Here is a 19,904-nt window from a genome sequence, read left to right as displayed (position 1 = left end):
TTTGCAGCTGAGGGAGGGATTCGAACCCCGGTCTCCCAGGTCCCAGTTTGGCATTCAAACCAGGCAGGACGCCACACTGCCTCTTACGATTTGCGTGTGGAGGGTAATATGTAGCGGCTGCCCAGTCTCAGAGCTGTTCAAATGACAGAAATACATGCAAGCAAACTTATTTTCTCTGTTGTTGTTTTTCTTGTAGCCTGTGGCAGCTGGTAGTGGAATACCTCAGATCAAGTGTTACCTCAATGGAGTCAAGATCCCCCATGTGGTCCGGTTGAAGGTGAGAGAGGGAGGGCAGGTTGTGCCTGGGAGTTTTCAGAGTGTGCCTCCTTTCCCCTGATCCACCTGAGACTTTTATGAGGGAAAGTTGCCCCTCTGCTTCCTTAGTGAGAACATTTGGGTGTGTGTGTGTAAAACTGGACCTGGAAAATGGCTCAGTTCTCCGCCATAAATCCGAACATGTTGCTAGACGTGTCTGCCTCCATTATGGGATCTGCTGCATTTCACCTAGGGCCTTATTTGCACCATGCATTTGAAGCCAGTTACAGGTGGGTAGCCGTGTTGGTCTGCCATAGTCGAAACAAAATAGAAAATTCTTTCCAGTAGCACCTTAGAGACCAACTGAGTTTGTTCTTGGTATGAGCTAGCTCATACCAAGAACAAACTCAGTTGGTCTCTAAGGTGCTACTGGAAAGAATTTTCTATTTTGTTTTGAAGCCAGTGTCATGCTGCTTTAAACAACTATGGCTTCCCCCCCCCCAAAGGATTCTGGGAAGTGTGTTTTGTTAAGAGTGCCGAGAGTTGCTAGGAGAGCCCTTTTCTCCCTCACAGAACTACAGTTCCCGAGCGGTTTTAAGAGTCAGTCCCTCTTGCCAGGGGGCTCTGGGAATTGTAGCTCTGTGAGGGAAATAAGGACCCGCGAACTAGTTCACTGGTCTTTGGTGACAAAGGTCAGAGTAGCTCTCTCACGTCACTTCCTTTGGAACGAGAGAGCGTGTTTTGGTTCAGCGCCTATTTCTTTTCTGTCGAGCTCTTTGAAGGTTAAACATGGACTCCTCTCTTGCGTCAGCTCAGCGCTTTGCGGCTGAGGGAACTGAGGATAGGAGCCCAGAGTTCAGCTCAGAATGGGAACTTAAAAATATATATATATAATAATAATAATAATGTATCTCCTTTCTTTGTAGACCCTGGTGGTTAAAGTCTGTGGTGTGATTTTCTCGGTGGTCGGAGGCCTGGCGGTCGGAAAGGTAACTGAGGAGAGGAAGCAGAAACTTGAGCCCGAAAGGCAGCTGCTCCTGTCTTTCCTATCTAACAATGCCGCCTCCTGGCTATTTTGCATTGCATTCTGGGAAGGTTTCTGCTTGGCAGCCATTGCTCTCAACGGCACTTCTTCGTTAGCTTTTTGTATATTGCCCTTGCCATTTGTATTGGCCTGTACCCAACTTCCGCCTCAGGATCGTGGCGAACCAGTTGCGCTTCGCGGCTTTGACAACGGGAAGAAAAGAAAACTTCGACTCGGGCAGCTTGTTTTGCTGCGGTCAGAATCGGTGTTCAGGGAGATGTTGCACCAACATAAGAAGATGCTGCCAAGTCAAGCCAATGGCTCATCTGGTATACAGGTGAAACTCGAAAAATTAGACTATCATGGAAAAGTCCATTCATGTAAGCAATTGTTTTCATTAGCTACTGGAGTTTGATATATGAGATAGACTCATGACATGCAAAGCGAGATATGTCAAGCCTTTGTTTGTTATAATTGTGATGATTATGGCGTATAGCTGATGAAAACCCCAAAGTTGAAATTGTTAATTTGGGGTTCTCATCAGCTGTACGCCATAATCATCACAATTATAACAATTAAAGGCTTGACATATTTTGCTTTGCATGTAATGAGTCTGTCTCATATATTAGTTTCAAGTTGAATTACTGAAAGAAACAAACCTTTCAACGATATTCTAATTTTTCGAGTTTCACCTGTAGCATCCTGTTTTCACAGTGGCCAACCGGATGCCCTATGGGAAGCCTGAAAGCAGGGCAAGCACTGTCCCCTCCTGAGCTTCAGAGCATAGCCTTCTTCGCTAGTAGCCACTGGTAGCCACCTCCCCCATGAATTGGTCTTATCCTCTCTTTCAGCCATTCAAGTTGGTGGCTGTTAACTGCCTCCTGCATGAAGGAGTTCCATAGTTTAACTCTGCTTTAAACTCAAACAAATAGAGATTGCAATACACTCACTCCTCTTAACTGGATGAGTTCCATATTTTCCCTCTCGCTAAGCAGAGGCTGTTAGGTCACGAATTGCAAAAACATAACCCAACTCAGCCCTCTGTATCCTCGTCTGCTAACTTAGGTTTGCAGCCTTGTCACAGAATGATGCCCAGCTATTTTTACAATTGACATACCCCTTTGTATTGCAGAGCTTTTGTGTGGGCCTGTTTAAACACATTCCCCTCATTTGTACTTTCTGGAAGGTCCCCTCCCCCCCCCCCAAAAAAAAATACCCTTCCAGAATAGGGTTTGCTCTTGTGGTATGAATACACCGGATAACAACATACCATATAGTTTTGGACTACCCTCTCTTTGACACTATTCAGAGACATCTGCCGGCGACCCCTTTGAAGCTTAAAGTATCTAGTTGCAAAGAATTTGTAATCCAATATTCCCGAAACTACTGTTTCAGGATATTTAGCCGAGATTTTTAAAGTCAGCTTCAAAACTACTCAGTTTTACTTAATGGCGGCGATTGTGTCCTTTATATGTTTTATGTGTTTAACATGTCTGGAATACCAATCTTTTATGGATGGTTTTTTAATGATTTTATTGTCTAAATTATGCCGCTGAAGGCTGAATGAATGAGTTTTAACCGTGCGCTGCATGAAGACAGACTCTCTCTTTTATCTGCACCTTGAATCCTATTGACACCTGCAAAGGAAGGAAAGAAAGAAAGAAAGGATCAGGAGCACATTCCCGATTCTGTTGACCAAATTTAGGTCACCTGGCATCAAGGTGATGTCAGGTGATGATTGGCTGGTGGGCGCCTACAGCTTGAATGCAAAATAAATCCCAACAACATCAAAGTGGTTTTCGGAAAGAACAGAACAATGAAATTGCCAGTAAAGAAAAACCAAGAGCAGCTATTGCAAACGGTCGAAAAGTAATTAAAATCAACAGTAGAACTGAAACCCAGATGAAAATACACACCAGCATTCTGCATGTCTGGGTAGGCTTGTGTAAACAGAAATGTTTTTAAACAGGCGCAGAAAAGAGTGTGGCGAAAGCCCCCACCTGATGTCAATAGGCAGGGAGATTGATTGATTGATTGAATGAATTTATATACCCGGAGGTCTCAGGGCGGTTCCACAGTGCAGCACCGGGTGGGCAAAGGTGGAGTAAGGCAATCTCTCAGGTTTGGGGTTGCATTGGCTTCTCTAGCGAGCAGCCCTGAATTTGTAATCCAATAGCGGCTTATGACCCTTGTACTTAAGGGACCGCCTCTCCTGGTATGCCCCACAGAGGACCTTAAGGTCCACAAATAACAATAGCCTAAGGGCCCCGGGCCCAAAAGAAGCCAGATTATCCTCCACAAGGGCCAGGGCTTTTTCAGTGTTGGCTCCGACCTGGTGGAATACTCTGTCCAACAAGACTAGGCCCCTGCGGGACCCACCTGCTTCCGCAGGGCCTGTAAGACAGAGTTATTCCGCCTGGCCTTTAATCTAGCCTGATCCCCTATTCCTTTTCCCCTTCCCTTTTTTCTGAAGAAACCCTTCTGGGTCCACACATTAAAATTCCTCCCTGGTCTCCCTATTGGCCTAGCATGACTAACTTGGCCAGTTAGTTCTGGCGATCCCACTGATGTTTGTTTTTTTTGTGCTGTTTTTTAGCTGTTTTTTAAGTTGTTTTAATCATTGTCTTACATTTGTTGTTAGCCGCCCTGAGCCCGGTTTTTGGATCGGGAAGGGCGGAGTAGAAATAAAAAAATTATTATTATTATTATTAATTTGGGTCCAGCATCTCTCATTGCTGCAACACGTTAAGGAGTGCTTGGAGCCAGTGCCGAATTTACGTATAAGCTAAACAAGCTATAGCTTAGGGCCCCACTCTCTTGGGGGCCTCCAAAAGAAATTAAAGGGGGAAAAACTGGGTGTACATTTCCCAAATACTGTATAAGATAAAAACAAAACAAATTTAAACCTACATACAGCAACAGTGTAGGCTGTTTTGTGTTGTGTAGGCTCCTATGATGTAAGTAATGGGCCCCGCCTGCTAGCCTGCTCCCTAAAATATCACTGGTTTTCTCCTTTCTATATATAGGGTGCCTACATTCTGCATGGACTGGTTGCATGGCATTTGTTGTGTGCAAATGGCTTGTGATACCTGTTGTTGTTGTTGTTCAGTCGTTCAGTCGTGTCCGACTCTTCGTGACCCCATGGACCAGAGTACGCCAGGCACGCCTATCCTTCACTGCCTCTCGCAGTTTGGCCAAACTCATGTTAGTAGCTTCAAGAACACTGTCCAACCATCTCATCCTCTGTCGTCCCCTTCTCCTTGTGCCCTCCATCTTTCCCAACATCAGGGTCTTTTGTGATACCTGTTAGGTCCACAAATTACCATATAGCATATATTCAACACAAAAAACAGTGGCAATTTGTTGTTGACGAAGGACAGCTGGACATATAAAGGGCCCCATTACCTTCAGTAGCTTAGGGCCTCGTCAAAACCTAAATCCAGCCCTGCTTGGAGCACAGTCTTGTAAGCCAGCTCCTTCCTTCCTCTAAATTCTGCTTCTCTTGGTTTCAGGAAGGGCCGATGATTCACTCTGGAGCTGTCATCGCAGCTGGCATATCTCAAGGACGGTCAACTTCTCTGAAGAGGGACTTCAAGGTTTGTTTCCTACAAGTGGGTTGCTTGCGCTGGGTTTCCAGCCCCCGGAGGCCAGGACTTGCTCACTGAGTGGCTGCTGCTGCTGTCTCTCATAGCCCCGATCCTGGTGGCAGATGTTGGAGATGGCGGGGGGCAGGTATGAGGCCTGCCTCTCCCCCACTTCTCAAGCTTAAAGCATTTGCACCCTTTAACCAAATGGGCATACCCAGGTTACAAAACCTGCATCAGCAAAAATCTCGGCCGTCGAGCATGAAACTGCATAAACAGACATAGCATACGAGGAAAAAGGGATGGGGAGGGAAGAGGGGGGTAGCAAGCTCAGACACCTGGTTTTAACATTGCAGTTCTTTCGGCAGAGTTGCCTAGATCTGCCTGTGCAATGACACAAACACAGGCCTCCCATCAGATCTATGAGCAGAGCAGGTGACATTGTCCGGACCAAGAGGAAGGCAGTTGTCGCTGCCACACTCATTTCCTTGGACAGCTGACTTAATGGCCGTTGGAACCCTTGCAGGAAGGGGTCTGATGCACCTGCCCTCCTCCCTCACCAACGTTGCTTCGCAGTCCTGGGCCGTCTTGGCAAACTAGCATCCTGCACAGTACACAAGTAAAGCTGCTGGTTGAAGCTGCTGGTGGTCTTTGTGGTGGGCTCATTCATTTTGGGGGCATTGCTTGAGTTACTTAGGGGTTGCAGAGCATCCTGGGCTTTCTGTGCTCGTGTTTGTTAAGACACCCATGTCCCAAATTCTAATGCATGTGTTTCTTTTAGATCTTCGAATATTTCCGGAGGGACACAGAGAAGCGGGATTTTGTCTCCGCCGGAGCTGCTGCTGGCGTCTCGGCTGCCTTTGGGGCTCCTGTCGGTAAAGCGCCTTTTCTTTCCCACAGGCAGAACTGGAGAGGTGTTTGCTGCGCTTCTCATTAGTATTAACGATGACGATAAGCATCATTGTTATTCCTGTTATTGGTTGCTTTATCCAAGTGTCTCACAGCGCCTGTGTCTTCTGGCAAAACTATTTACTGCAATCTACTATGAACCAGGTGGCGCTGTGGGTTAAACCACAGAGCCTAGGGCTTGCTGATCAGAAGGTCGGCGGTTCGAATCCCTGTGATGGGGTGAGCTCCCGTTGCTCAGTCCCAGCTCCTGCCCACCTAGCAGTTCGAAAGCACATCAAAGTGCAAGTAGATAAATAGGTACCGCTCTGGCGGGAAGGTAAACGGTGTTTCCATGCGCTGCTCTGGTTCACCAGAAGCGGCTTTGTCATGCTGGCCACATGACCCGGAAGCTGTACGCCGGCTCCCTCGGCCAGTAACACAAGATGACCACCTCAACCCCAGAGTTGGACACGACTGGACCTAATGGTCAGGGGCCCTTTACCTTTACCTTACTATGAACCATACATGGGAAAATACAGTAATATAAGAACAGAAACAAACCAATAACACATTTAAAAGGGCATTAGATGTCGATCAGCCAAAGGCCTGGTTAAAGAGCAATGTTTTTGCAGGGTGCCTAAAGGTGTACAATGAAGGTGCCAGACAGATCTCCCTGGGGAGAGCATTCCACAGACAGGGAGCCCCCACAGAAAAGGCCCGTTCTGAATCCACGCCTGGTTTTTCCTACCTTGAGCCGCTCACCTCCTGCCTCCCGGTGGACAAGCCAAGTCTCACTGGCTCTACCTTTCCCTTCCGCTAGGTGGCGTCCTGTTCAGCTTGGAGGAAGGCGCTTCCTTTTGGAACCAGTTCCTGACCTGGAGGATTGTGAGTCTGGGGGGCTGGGGGAGCTTTCCGAAGGGGGGGCGGGGGGTTGGGACTGCAAGGCGAGTCCTTGGTGGACCGACCGACTCTGGGCATGCTCCCCTCTCTCTCTCTCTCTGCAGTTCTTTGCCTCCATGATCTCCACCTTCACCCTGAACTCCATCCTGAGCATTTACAAAGGGAATCCCTGGGACCTGTCCAGCCCCGGACTCATCAACTTCGGCCGGTTTGACTCCGAGGTAAAAGGCAACACCCTTTCGAAGCTTCGCTGCTGCTGCTGCTGCCGCCTCCTCCTCCTCCTCTGGCCTCCACACACGAATTCTCTACGTAACCAGAGAAGGAGTGGAGAGAAGTCAAAATGAGGGATACAAATGTAAAGGAAGATTATTGTTGCATAGCTGTCAACTTTCCCCTTTTTTGCAGGAAATTCCCTTATTCCAGCGCCGTTTCCCATTGCAAAAAAAGGGAAAGTTGACAGCTATGGCCGTTTCCCAATGCAAAATAAAGGAAGGTTGACAGCTCTGTTGTTGTTAAATTAAAAACTGAATATTATATACACACACACACACACACACACACACACACACACAGTGGTACCTCTGGTTACGAATGGGATCCGTTCCAGAGCCCTGTTCACAACCTGAAAGGTCTGTATCCTGAAGCGCCGCATCTGTGCATGTGCGCGGTGCGATTTGGCACTTCTGCGCATGCGTGTGATTTCATTTTGCACGTCTGCACATGCGCGGATTGCCGAACCCGGAAGTAACCCGTTCCAGTACTTCCGGGTTCGGCATGTTCGTATCCCGTGACGAATGCAACCTGAAGCAATCGTAACCAGAGGTACGACTGTGTGTGTGTGTGTGTGTGTGTATGTATATATATATATACGTATTGTCCCTTTCCTGAAACTCTGGAGAGCTGCTGCCAGTCAGTGTAGACTAAGTGGCACCAATGGGCTTGCGTCAGCGTAAGGCAGCTTCCTATGTTCCTAATAGCTCATTTGGTAGAGCACGAGACTCTTAACCTCAGGGTCGTGGGTTTGAGTCCCATCCTTGGGCAAAAAGATTCCTGCATTGCAGGGGGTCGGACTAGATGACCCTCGGGGGGTCCCTTCCAGCTCTACGATTCTACGATATTGTGAAAACGTGGTGGTGCAGTAGAAGGCAGTCCCGTCCTTGAGCTGCGTTACTGCTATCACCATTTCCGGAGCTCACACCTGCTTTCTTTCTTCCTTCCTTTGCAGAAGATGGGGTACACTTTTCAAGAAATCCCAATCTTCATATTCATGGGAGTGGTGGGTAAGTGTCCCTGTTTAAGCAACACAATAATGTGACTTCCCTGTTTGTGCATCGATCCCTTCCGCAGATGTTACTCCGAGGTTGGGGGCGTGTGCATGTGGGACCCCCCCCTTTTTTTAAAGAAATAAGTTCCACCAGTAATGCATGCCTGACATGCAGCAGCAAATCTTTCTTGGTTGATGGCTAGAAAAGAACTGTGTCTTGTTATCAGCCCATGCCATTTTGGGGCATGCAGTGCTTTCTCTGTGCCTGTCTTTTCACTGGGCAAAACTCCTTTGCTCTGTTGACTCCACAATCCTCTGCATTTCTGCAGAGACTCCAGCATCTGGCAAAGAACTTAATTCCTTAATACCTTGGCCCCTGCACACAATAAAGAATTTTCCTCTGTGGAACTGAGGGGGATATCCTGGCTTACTGTGAGCCCCAGAAGAAGGGGAGATGGAGGGGAGAAGCCATGACCCTATGTCTGGGGTGGGGGTAGGGTTTTCCTGATCCAGCAGGAGAGTGGCAGTGTAGAGCATATCCTTTGCAAAACTGTTCCCCACCTTGCCTTCATCCCATTCAGACGCATCATTTCCACAGCTGCCCCAAAGAGAGAGTTAGGGGATTTCTGCAACCTACACTGCTAGCTTCTTCCGTCCTGGTTTCTGTGGTTTTTAAGTGGCTGGTTCTTTGCTCAAGGCCTATTGGCAGGTGTTTTTTCTTCCTCCTGGCTGCAGGTGGAGTTCTTGGAGCCATGTTCAACACCTTGAACTACTGGCTGACGATGTTCCGAATCAGGTAAAAACCCTGGCAGAAGGTAACACGGAATATAACAAGCGGCAAACTTCAGACCCAGGGCAAGGACTGGAGTAAAGCTCATTGCAGAATGGCTCAAGCCGACTGCTGTACATCCAACAATGGATGCCTCTTTAAAAAGCTTTGCGTTTCAGCTTTTGACAGTGCAGGGCCCTTCCTTTTGAAACGGTGTTTGGAGCTTAGCTGTGTTCACAGGCGTCTCTGAGCTGAGCCACCCAGAATTTGGCTGAACCAGCGTTTCGGAGGCTGCTTCACATTCCTGCCTGGATTTTTGTTTGAGCCAGAAACCTGCGATAGTACTTTCGTTTACGTTGGTGTTTTTTTTTGGTTTTTTTAAATAAAGTCTGGCACACTTCCACCTTTGTCAGGCCTCTGCTTATTTCCCCAGGTGGCTTCCCTTTTGGGGGCGAGGGTTGCTTTTACGGGAGCAAATGAGCTCAGCTCTGCAGCCGCCCACCTCGCTAGAAAGCAGCCAGGTCTGGAGAAAGGCCATCTGATTTTTAGCTAAAGGAAATAACCGAAGTGCCTGGACAGGAACTCCTTTTTAGGGCTTACAGTTCTCGGACTGTGTGGGGTGTGCGTGTGTGTGTACCTATTGGAAACAGATGGGATGATTCACAGGCTGCCGCTCATCTCCTTAACTCGGTTTTATTTTTATTAATACATTTGCATCTCACCTCTCCTCCAAAGAGCTCAAGGTGAGATGCACACACATCTCCTTATTTAATCCCCAGAACAACCCTGTGAGGTTGGTTAGGCTGAGCGTCAGTGACTGGCCCCTAAGGTCACCCAGTGAGTAGCGGAGGATGCTCCTATCTCACCAGTCTCGAAGCAAGATCCAGTTGGCTCCCATATTCGGAATCGGAAGGGGCGGCCATCTTGCCCGTTGCTTCAGGTGGCAAAATGCGTTGGGCCGGCCCCGCTCCCTAACCCCTTGTGTCTTTTCTTTTCTTAAAACTCCCCAGGTATATCCACCGGCCGTGCCTGCAGGTCATCGAGGCCATGCTGGTGGGCGCTGTGACAGCGGCTGTGGCCTTTGTCATGATCTACACCTCAACAGACTGCCAGCCCCTGCAAGGCAGCGGCATGGCCTACTCGCTCCAGGTGGGAAACGAGCGACAGAGGGGGGGACTGTGGGTGCCGGCTGCCTCCCAGAATGGACGCTGTCGGGCAACGGGGGCTTGAGGCAGGAGAGAAGTGGAACCAGGTCCGTTAGGCACCTTCTCACCAAGATCAGACTTCCCTCAACCAGACCCCACATGCCTCTCTCCTCGCTCACAAAAAGGAAATGAGTTTCCTCTGGCTTCGTCCCAACACTGTGCCCTTAAAGCACATTCTTTCCCTCAAAGAATTCTGGGTATTGTGGGGTTTGTTTTTTTTAAGGGTCTCTGAGAGCTGTAACTCTGTGAGGGGCAAACTAAAGTGCCCAGAATTCTCTGAGGGCAAAAATGTGTTCCGGATGTGTTTTCAAGGTGCAGTGTGTACACACGACTTCAGCCTTGCCCTTGTAGAGCTCGGCAGGGAGGAAGATGGCGGACAATAAATTAGTCATCTCCGGCTTCGTTTTCTGTGGCTCCCCCTGCTGTCCGTCTCCCTGCTTTCAGCCCAATGGGAGCTAGCCACTGTTGGTGCGGTGCCGGGCGCATCCAGCTGGCAAAGTTGCGCCTCCGCTGCCCCTGGCAGTGGGCCCAAGTTTGCATGTAGCTTTGGCAAGCAAGACTTTGCCTCTCAGGCATCATGCAGAGAAGCTTTTGAAAATGTGTGTGTGTGTGTGTGTGTGTGTGTGTCCTTTCATAAGTGAGCAGCGCTTTTACGAGAGGACAGCAGGCTGGTACACACATTTGCGATTTGATAACACCCCTGGGCTTATTTGCAAGCCCTTCTCAAGCCAAATCTCTGAGCCGTTCCCTGCCCCAGATGTTAAACGGCTCAGGACCTCAGGACCTCAAGGACCCCCTCTTCCCATATGAACCTACCTGGACCCTGAGATCACCTTCTGAGGCCCTCCTTCGTGTGCCTCCTCCTCAAGAGGTCCGGAGGGCGGCAACACGAGAACGGGGCCTTCTCTGCAGTGGCTCCCTGTCTGTGGAATGCTCTCCCCAGGGATGTTCGCCTGGCGCCTTCATTATACACTTTTAGGCGCCAGGCAAAAACGTTCCTTTTCAACCAGGCCTTTGGTTGTTCTGTTTGACATCCTACACCCTTTTAAAATGTGGTTCTTTTGGGGGGGTTGTTATTGGGTTGTTGTTTTTATTCTGATTATATATGTTGTGATCTTTTCTGTGAACTGCCCGGAGACCTCCGGGTACAGGGTGGTATACTACTACTACTACTACTACTACTAATAATAATAATAATAATAATAATAATATTGTATCCAGTGCTCATAAAGCAGTTATATAATGGAACTGGTGTTGGACCCCCGCTCCTTTTTCCTTTCCTTTCCTTTCCTTTGTTTTTCCCTTTTTACTGCTCTTGCAATAACACGACTTCTCCCCCCTCCCCCCACCAGCTCTTCTGTCCCGACGGCGAATACAACTCTATGGCTGCCGCCTTCTTCAACACGCCGGAGAAGAGTGTCGTCCGCCTTTTTCATGACCCCCCAGGTCGGTTGCTCCCCAACTAGCAGCGTCCAACCATTGCCAGTCGATTGGGGGGGGGGGGGAACGTGTTCATCCTGTTATTCTAAGGCAGGGTTGGCTAGCTCCTATCTTGGGAGCCTAAATCCAGCTCCACGACCAGCAAATGTTCTTCCACATTCCCAACAAGATCCCACTAATTTTGGTGACAGCATGTTTAGATAGATGGACAGACAAACATTAATTTTCTATCTATCATCTATTTATCTATCATCTATTTATCTATCTATCTTTATCTATTTATCTATCATCTATCTCTATGTCTGTCTGTCTGTCTGTCTGTCTGTCTATCTATCTATCTATCTATCTATCTATCTATCTATCTATCTATCTATCTATCTTTATGTCTATCTGTCTGTCTATCTATCTGTCTGTCTGTCTGTCTGTCTGTCTATCTATCTATCTATCTGTCTGTCTGTCTGTCTGTCTGTCTGTCTGTCTATCAATCTATCTATCTTCTGAGCAGTCTATTTCCCCCCCAATTATTTTTATTAGTTTTCCAAATTTTTACAAATCAAACCAAATTACCTAATTTAATACAATTTCTTTCTTTTTTTAAATCAGGTTTCCCACTCCTTTTGCAAACATATGTCCATCTTTTCCTTCTGTAGCCAAATCATATCTTCATTAATATCCATTTCATCCTTCACTTGTTGTCGTCCATTCTTATACCCACCCCTTTTACAGTCTTTATAGGGCCAAACCAGCACTTTGAATTGGGCCCGGAAATTTATGTGATCTACCTGAATTACTGTGAATTGTTTGGGGGGGGGTTGTATTCGAGGTGGGTTTCATTTGCTTTTAAATTGTATTATTTCCCAACCTGCGTGGTCCTTCCTTGCATGCATCCGAAGAAGGAGAGCTCTCTCCAGCTCCGTGGGAGATGCAACTTGTTCCATCGCTTAATCTGCTCCCACAGTTAATGAGTCTCTTCTCCTTCCTCCCGCCCCCTCCAAACGTTTAGCCTAAATGTGCATTCCTGAAATCTAAAACGGGGCAGCAGGGGACTTGCAGCAGTCCTTGGCTTTCCTCCTCTCTAAAGGCTTTACCTGATGTTCCTGTGGCAGAGAAACCGGATGAAGGAATCAAATTTTCTTTTCACAGTACCCTAGAGCCCTGCCTGGGGTTTGTTCCCAAGTCCATGATTTGTTTTGCTGCACACAATGTTTTAATTAGGAAAGGCACGTAGAGCTGCCCTAGTGGGTATTATCACAGGGAAGGTTAGGGGAGATTTGGATGTGTTTTTAGATGTATTGTGATACACTCGTATCTTGGAAGTCGAACGCAATCCGTTCCAGAAGTGTATTTGACTTCCTAAACGTTCAGAAACCAAAGCGCGGCTTCTGATTGGCTGCAGGAAGCTCATGCAGCCGTTCGGAAGCCACGCCGGACGTTCAGCTTCTAAAAATCATTCGAAAACTGGAACACTCACTTCTGGGTTTCGATCGTTCGGGAGCCGATTTGCTCGGGAGCCAAGGCGTTCGAGATCTAAGGTACGATTGTATTTTATGCATTGTGACTTGCAGTTAATTTTTATTGATCAATAATTCAATAATTATTGTAATTGTTAGGAGTGAATTTCTGTTTAAATATTATTTGTCGATGTTTTGAGAGTTAATGTTTCCCAAACTTGGGTCTCAACCTTTTTTTTTGGACTACAGTTCCCATAATTCCTGATCACTGGTCCTGCTAGCTAGGGATGATGGGAGTTGGAATCCAAAACCAACTAGAGACCCAAGTTTGGGAAACACGGCTTTAACCTATTTTTTTGGAACCAGGGAAAACCCAAAGATGGCTCTTGAGACCTGTTTCTTTGAAGGGCTAAAATGCGATCCCCCTAGAAAAAGGTGGAAGCACCCTGCCAACCTAGCAGTTCAAAAGCACATCAAAGTGCAAGTAGATAAATAGGTACCACTCTGGCGGGAAGGTAAACGGCGTTTCCGTGCGCTGCTCTGGCTTCACCAGAAGCGGCTTAGTCATGCTGGCCACATCACCCAGAAGCTGTCTGCGGACAAACGCCAGCTCCATTGGCCTATAGAGCGAGATGAGCACGCAGCCCCAGAGTCGTTCGCGACTGGACCTAACGGTCAGGGGTACCTTTACCTTTGCCTTTTACCCTGCCGCATTGCTGAGCGAATCTTGCTGCTGGTTCCAGGTTGTGGGGAGTGATGCCCTTTGCTCTCCCTCTTAGGCACGTACGACCCCATGACTTTGGGGCTGTTCACCTTGATGTACTTCTTCCTGGCTTGTTGGACCTATGGGCTAACAGTTTCGGCAGGCGTCTTCATCCCCTCTCTGCTGATCGGAGCCGCCTGGGGCCGCCTGTTTGGCATCTCTCTCTCCTACATGACCAGCGGCTGGGTGAGTTGCCCTCACCTTGTGGTCTCGATGCTCTCTCCCCCACCCGCACACTCCCTTACGGCCTGAAGAACCTTTGCTGCAAACAAGCCCCTGGTTGTTGCAGGTGGGAGGGGAGCTGGGGAGACGCAGGGCGTCTGATCTTAGACGGGAGGCAGAAGTGTGAAGCTTTCCAGCCCCGAGGGCCTTCTGGCAATTCCCTCACTGCGAGAAGTGAGGTCACAGGGAACCAGGCAGAGGGTCTTCTCAGTAGTGGTCTTCTTCTTCTTCTTCTTATCTGGCGGTCCCTCGTAGCCAAGTAAGATTGTCTTCCGTGAACACAGTTTTAAAAGTGAGTCCGTAAGTGACTGTGGAGGCCGACTCTGGATCCACACTTCCTTCCACAGTGGGGACATAGGTTTCCGGGCGGGAGTTGATCACGGTGAGGGTTTGCCAAGCGTGCCTTCCTCTTAGCGCGTTTCTCCCTTTCGTCCTGAGTTCGAGCGTCTTCAAAGCCCAGGACACCTTTGGTAAAGGCTGTTCTCCAATCGGAGCACTCACAGGCCAGTGTTTCCCGGTTGTCGGTGTTTATACTACATTTTTTGAGAGAGTCTTTGAACCCCTTTTGTTGGCCACCAGCATTACGCTTTCCGTTTTTAAGTTCGGAATAGAGCAGTTTCAGTAGCGGTGCCAGCCCTGTGGAACGCCCTCCCGTCAGATGTCAAGCAGATAAACAACTATCTGACTTTCAGAAGACATTCTGAAGGCAGCCCTGAGCAGAGAGGTTTTTTTTTTTAATGCTTGAGGCTTTGTTGTGTTTTTCATATTTTGTTGGGAGCCACCCAGATTGGCTGGGGCAACCCAGTCAGATGGGAGGCTAGCCAGCCTTCTTCCCTTGGGGGTTCCCCAGCTGGTGCCTCCCCTCCCCCTCCTCTGCATCCAGTCTGTCCATGACACCCAATCGTCCCCTTGCCCTAGAGATCCTCCACCACCGGTCTGGGCGAGTAGGGGGGCAGATGCCATGCCCCAGTTTGTTACTGCTGTTCACGGTGTGAAAGGTCCATTTCTCCAGTGAATGGGGAGGGAGGGGGCCTGGAGCGGAGATCCTCCGACCTGCTGCTTAGTCCCGCTGTCCTGAGTGTTGACTGTTCCTCTCTCTTACGTTGGGGCTTTCAGATCTGGGCCGACCCAGGGAAGTATGCCTTGATGGGAGCCGCGGCACAGCTGGGTGAGTGATACATGTCTGGGGCAGGGAATAGAAAGGGGCACAGCTTATTGGGAAGTGGGAAGGTGCAGGTTAGGCTTTAACCCTTTAACCAAACTTACTTTCCCAGGCCCCGTCTGCACCATGCATTTAAGCATCCTCATTTTGCTTTAAACAATCATGGCTCTGTCTGCAAAAAAAAAAAAAAAAAAAAAAAAATCCTGGGAATTATGGCTTGTAAAGGGATGCTTTCTTAGAAGAATTCTGTTCTCCTCACAGAGCTGTAATTCCCAAGAGTGGTTTAACACTCAGTTCCTCTTCCCAGGGAACTCTGAGACATCTGAAGGCAGCCCCGTATAGGGAAGTTTTTAATGTTTGATGTGTTTTAAATATTTTGTTGTGCAACCAAGGCAGATGGGTGGCATATTAATAATGAAATTAATGTATTATATTATATTATATTATATTATATTATATTATATTATATTATATTATATTATATTATATTATATTATATTATATTATATTATATTATATTATGAACTATTATCTGCTTTGTGAGAAGCCTCTGGCATTCCAGCTATCGGACTACAACACCCATCATCCTTGACCGTTGGCCACACTGGCTGAGGCCGATGGGAGCTGGAGTCCAACCAGCTTTCTCACTGCTGGTTTAGCCGTTCAGTCTTTTTTTACAAACCTTTTCACTTCAGAAAGGGGTTCAGCTTGGTCCTGCTCCTTTAAAACAGCTACGGCACTAATTACAGGTTCGCTCTGAGGAAGGAGAGTAGCTCAGAATAAATAGAAATAACACACATTGCATTACTTCGTAGGCTGCAGCAGCACGAGGGGAGATAATGAAATTTAAAGCAGATAATAGGAACCACTCCTCCCTATTTGAAAGTAGAAATCAATAACATTAAATAATAATTGGATTCATAAAATCAAAACATATTCCTGTTGAAACGTAAAACACATGAAGGCATGTTCTTAAAATAACACACATTAGACACGGGTGGCGCTGTGGGTTAAACCACAGGGCCTAGGGCTTGCCGATCGGAAGGTTGGCGGTTTGAATCCCCGTGACAGGGTGAGCTCCCGTTGCTCAGTCCCTGCTCCTGCCAACCTAGCAGTTTGAAAGCACATCAAAGTGCAAGTAGATAAATAGGTACCGCTCCAGCAGGAAGGTAAACAGTGTTTCCGTGCGCTGCTCTGGTTTCGCCAGAAGAGGCTTAGTCATGCTGGCCACATGACCTGGAAGCTGTACGCCGGCTCCCTTGGCCTATAGAACAAGATAAGCGCCGCAACCCCAGAGTCATCCGCGACTGGACCTAACGGTCAGGGGTACCTTTACCTTTACCTTTACATTCTGCATGGACTGGTTGCATGGCAGTGCCTATAGAGGTCCTGGGCCCATTCTCATGTTGCCACCCTCCGGACCTCTCGAGGAGGAGGCACACGAAGAAGGGTGTCAAGAGGATGATCTCAGGGTCCAAGGTTGGTTCATATGGGGAGAGGCCATTCTTGAGGTCCAACACAGTCTTGTCTTCCTAGGGGGCATTGTGAGGATGACTCTCAGCTTGACGGTTATCATGATGGAGGCGACAGGCAACGTCACCTACGGCTTCCCAATCATGCTGGTGCTGATGACGGCCAAGATTGTGGGGGATTATTTTGTCGAGGTGAGGGTCTTCCTGCGGCTGTTGGTCGTGCCGGCCACCTAGAACCTCCCTCTCCAGGGGGACTCTACCACGGAACGCCAGTTGCTGGGGAGCAGCATCATCAGGGGGCAGAATTGCCTCCATGTCCTGCAGGTGGGCTTTGTGGAGGCCCGTGACTGGCCACAGTGCAAAGAGGGTTTCTGGGCTAGATTCCCCTGCCTTGGTCCGACCCAACAGGGCTGTTCTTATGACCCAGAGGACAGGCCAGGCCTGGAGGTTCTATATATCCCACGTTTCGTTCTGCGTGGCACTGCTTGGTTCAGCGGTTGGTTGGTTAGCCTGGCTGGATATAATTCTTAACAAATACATTTTGCCTCAGGAAAGGCCGAACTGTGAACTACCTACCGTACTTTTCCGTGTATAACAAGCCCCCGTGTATAAGACGACCCCTATTTGGGGGACTCAGATTTAAGAAAATGGGGGGGGGGGGCAGAGCTGTTGAACTTTTTGAGGGGAGGATTGCCCAGAGTTGTTGAACTTTTTTTGGCTGCAACCAATCACACAGTCCCCCAAGGTGCTGCCTGTGTATAAGACGAGCCCCAGTTTTTAACAAAAAAACTCGTCTTATAAACAGACAAGTACGGTAAATCCCGGCACACTTACATTTCTTGCTGTGGGAAGGAAAAGCTCTCTCAGAAATTCTGCTAGCTTCCCAGGCTGACAAGCCTCATCTGACCCTCAGATCTTAAGCTCTAGAACCTTTTTTTTAAAAAGAAACTCCTTTAAATTTTAAAATGCAAACTCAAGAGTTATCAAAATTAGAGTTATATATAAAGGGCCCCATTACCTTCAGTAGCTTAGGGCCTCATCAAACCTAAATCCGGCCCTGCCCACCAGATGTGCCCCAGTTCACAATTTCTTCTCTTTCCAGGGTTTGTATGACATGCACATCCAGCTTCAGAGTGTCCCGTTCCTGCACTGGGAAGCCCCTGTCACATCTCACTCGTTTACCGCCAGGTAAGCTGACAGGGACGCGGGTGGCGCTGTGGTCTAAACCACAGAGCCTAGGGCTTGCTGATCAGAAGGTCGGCGGTTAGAATCCCCGCGACGGGGTGAGATCCCGTTGCTCAGTCCTTGCTCCTGCCAACCTAGCAGTTCGAAAACACATCAAGTGCAAGTAGATAAATAGGTACCACTCCAGCGGGAAGGTAAACGGCGTTTCCATGCGCTGCTCTGGTTTGCCAGAAGCTGCTTAGTCATGCTGGCCACATGACCCGGAAGCTGTCTCCCTCGGCCTATAGAATGAGATGAGCGCCACAACCCCAGAGTCGTCTGTGACTGGACCTAACATTCAGGGGTTCCTTTACCTTTAAGCTGACAGGATCAGGGTGCAGCAGGGTTTGTACCGGTTCTCGGTGTATGGAAAAACCTGAAAGCGCTGCTGTTGGCATTACTGTTCCTTAAATATATCATCCCACCCTCCACCAGCAGCAGGGTTGCAGCGATTTAAAATCCAGCGTTGAAACAAATCACAGTCTCAGGAATAGAGTCCCGAAAGCACGCAACCCGAATCTGACCCTGACAAATTCAGGCAGACCTCATTCCTTGCATGTTTTATCTAGGGCATTGCCTTATACCGAGTGAGAACATTGGACCATTAAACTCCCTGAGCTTTCAGCCGGGGGATCTTTTCCCAGCCCTGCCTGGGGATTCTGGGAACGGAACCTGGGACTTTATGAGTGCAAGGCGTGAGCTCGTAAGACCTTCCCGCAACAGCAAAGCAAGATGCTAGTCCTCATGACGCTGAACAAAGGGGCTTGTTTAAAGAGGGAGTGTAGGGAGCCGAGTCAAAAGGCCAGGGTAACAGAACTGCGTCTTCAGCATTATCTGAAAGCTGTGTACCGGAGAAGCTAGGTGCGCCTCTTTGTGTGTGGAGGGAAATTCCACAACTAAGGGGGCCACCACAGAGAAGGCCTCACAGTCCACACTCCTCCCCTCTGTGGGCTTTTAATGTGATCGCTGTGTGTTGTTTCATTCCCCCCCCCCCTGCAGAGAAGTGATGAGCACCCCAGTGACCTCCCTCCGAAGGATTGAGAAAGTGGGCGTTATTGTGGACATCCTAAGCGATACGTCGTCCAACCACAACGGGTTCCCTGTGGTGGAGAGCATTCCAGGCACCGATCAGGTAGGGCGGGGGCAACTGACTTGGGTGTCTTGATGCTCGGAACCCTGTTTCTTGGAGGAAAAGTTAGCAGGTGGCCCCTGCTTCTCACATAGATGGTCCCAGGTCCAATCTCCAGGTAGGGCTGGGAAAAAACCCAGTTTGACAACTTTGGAAGGCCATTGCTGCCTGCCAGTGTCAACAGTATTGAGCTAGATCAGGGGTAGGCAACCTGGGGGCCGGACCCGGCCCAATCGCCTTCTGAATGCGGCCTCCGGACGGTCCGGAAATCAGCGTGTTTTTACACGAGTAGAATGTGTCCTTTTATTTAAAATGCATCTCTGGGTTATTTGTGGGGCATAGGAATTGTTTCAATTCCCCCCCCCCAAATATAGTGTGGCCCCCCACAAGGTCTGAGGGACAGTGGACCGGCCCCCTGCTGAAAAAGTTTGCTGACCCCTAGATGGAGCAAAGGTCCGGCTAAGGCAGCCTCCTACTTTTTTTAAGGCCCACTTGTAGAACTTGAGTAAAATGCGTATGTGTGTTCATAAGATGTATTACACATTGTCTTATTTATTACATCTATCCACTGCCATTGTCTTCCAAGGAGATCAGTGTCCCGTTTTATCCTCCCAACAGCCCTGTGAGGTAGGTTAGGCTGAGAAATGGTGACTGGGCCCAAGGTCACACACCCAGTGAGCTTCATGGCTGGATGGCTTGATTAGAACCCTGGTCTCCCAGGTCGTAGTGCATTACTCTAACCGCTGCACTACACTGCCTTGCGAAAACAAGCCCCTTCTTTTAGTATCTGTCTTGCGTGCCCACCAGGGCAAGGTAATGGCTCCTCAGTTCGATGCCTTACCACTTGCCCATCGTTCGTACAGTGTACTTGCAGGTTTATAATTCTGAGCGAAGTAAACCCGCAAAATGACAGCGTACCAATTCTGAAATAAGCTCCGGCGGAAACAATAGCAGCAGCCCAGATGTTTAAATACCTTCCCTTCCTCCTGGTGCTTGAAATCATGTGGAAAGGATGGGTGGGGGGATTGTTGGGGCCAAGAGAGTTCTACGCACGAGGCGCTCCAATGAAAGTCTCTCTCCTTGCAGGCAGCGGGACTGCGAGGCCTGATCCTGCGCTCCCAGCTGATTGTTCTCCTGAAGCACAAGGTGAGG

At 48.6% G+C, this 19,904-nt stretch overlaps 1 protein-coding gene across 1 annotated transcript in view; it reads left to right on the top strand.

The window, feature by feature from the left end:
* The window catches only part of CLCN7 (chloride voltage-gated channel 7), a 36,680-nt gene that overhangs the window by 12,211 nt on the left and 4,565 nt on the right, over nt 1-19,904 (top strand). The window contains exons 7-22 of the mRNA XM_033167197.1: nt 197-277; nt 1,182-1,244; nt 4,792-4,875; nt 5,645-5,738; nt 6,572-6,636; nt 6,756-6,872; nt 7,877-7,931; nt 8,651-8,711; nt 9,695-9,833; nt 11,242-11,335; nt 13,560-13,729; nt 14,882-14,933; nt 16,464-16,591; nt 17,502-17,587; nt 18,623-18,755; nt 19,839-19,898. Of these exons, the coding sequence (XP_033023088.1) occupies nt 197-277; nt 1,182-1,244; nt 4,792-4,875; nt 5,645-5,738; nt 6,572-6,636; nt 6,756-6,872; nt 7,877-7,931; nt 8,651-8,711; nt 9,695-9,833; nt 11,242-11,335; nt 13,560-13,729; nt 14,882-14,933; nt 16,464-16,591; nt 17,502-17,587; nt 18,623-18,755; nt 19,839-19,898 (1,482 nt within the window). The remainder of the gene's footprint in view (nt 1-196; nt 278-1,181; nt 1,245-4,791; nt 4,876-5,644; nt 5,739-6,571; nt 6,637-6,755; nt 6,873-7,876; nt 7,932-8,650; nt 8,712-9,694; nt 9,834-11,241; nt 11,336-13,559; nt 13,730-14,881; nt 14,934-16,463; nt 16,592-17,501; nt 17,588-18,622; nt 18,756-19,838; nt 19,899-19,904) is intronic.

Source organism: Lacerta agilis, chromosome 13, assembly GCF_009819535.1.
Source record: "Lacerta agilis isolate rLacAgi1 chromosome 13, rLacAgi1.pri, whole genome shotgun sequence".
NCBI lineage: Eukaryota > Metazoa > Chordata > Lepidosauria > Squamata > Lacertidae > Lacerta > Lacerta agilis.
The sequence above is the reverse complement of the archived record's forward strand: the minus strand, read 5'-3'. Positions and strand labels throughout refer to the sequence as shown.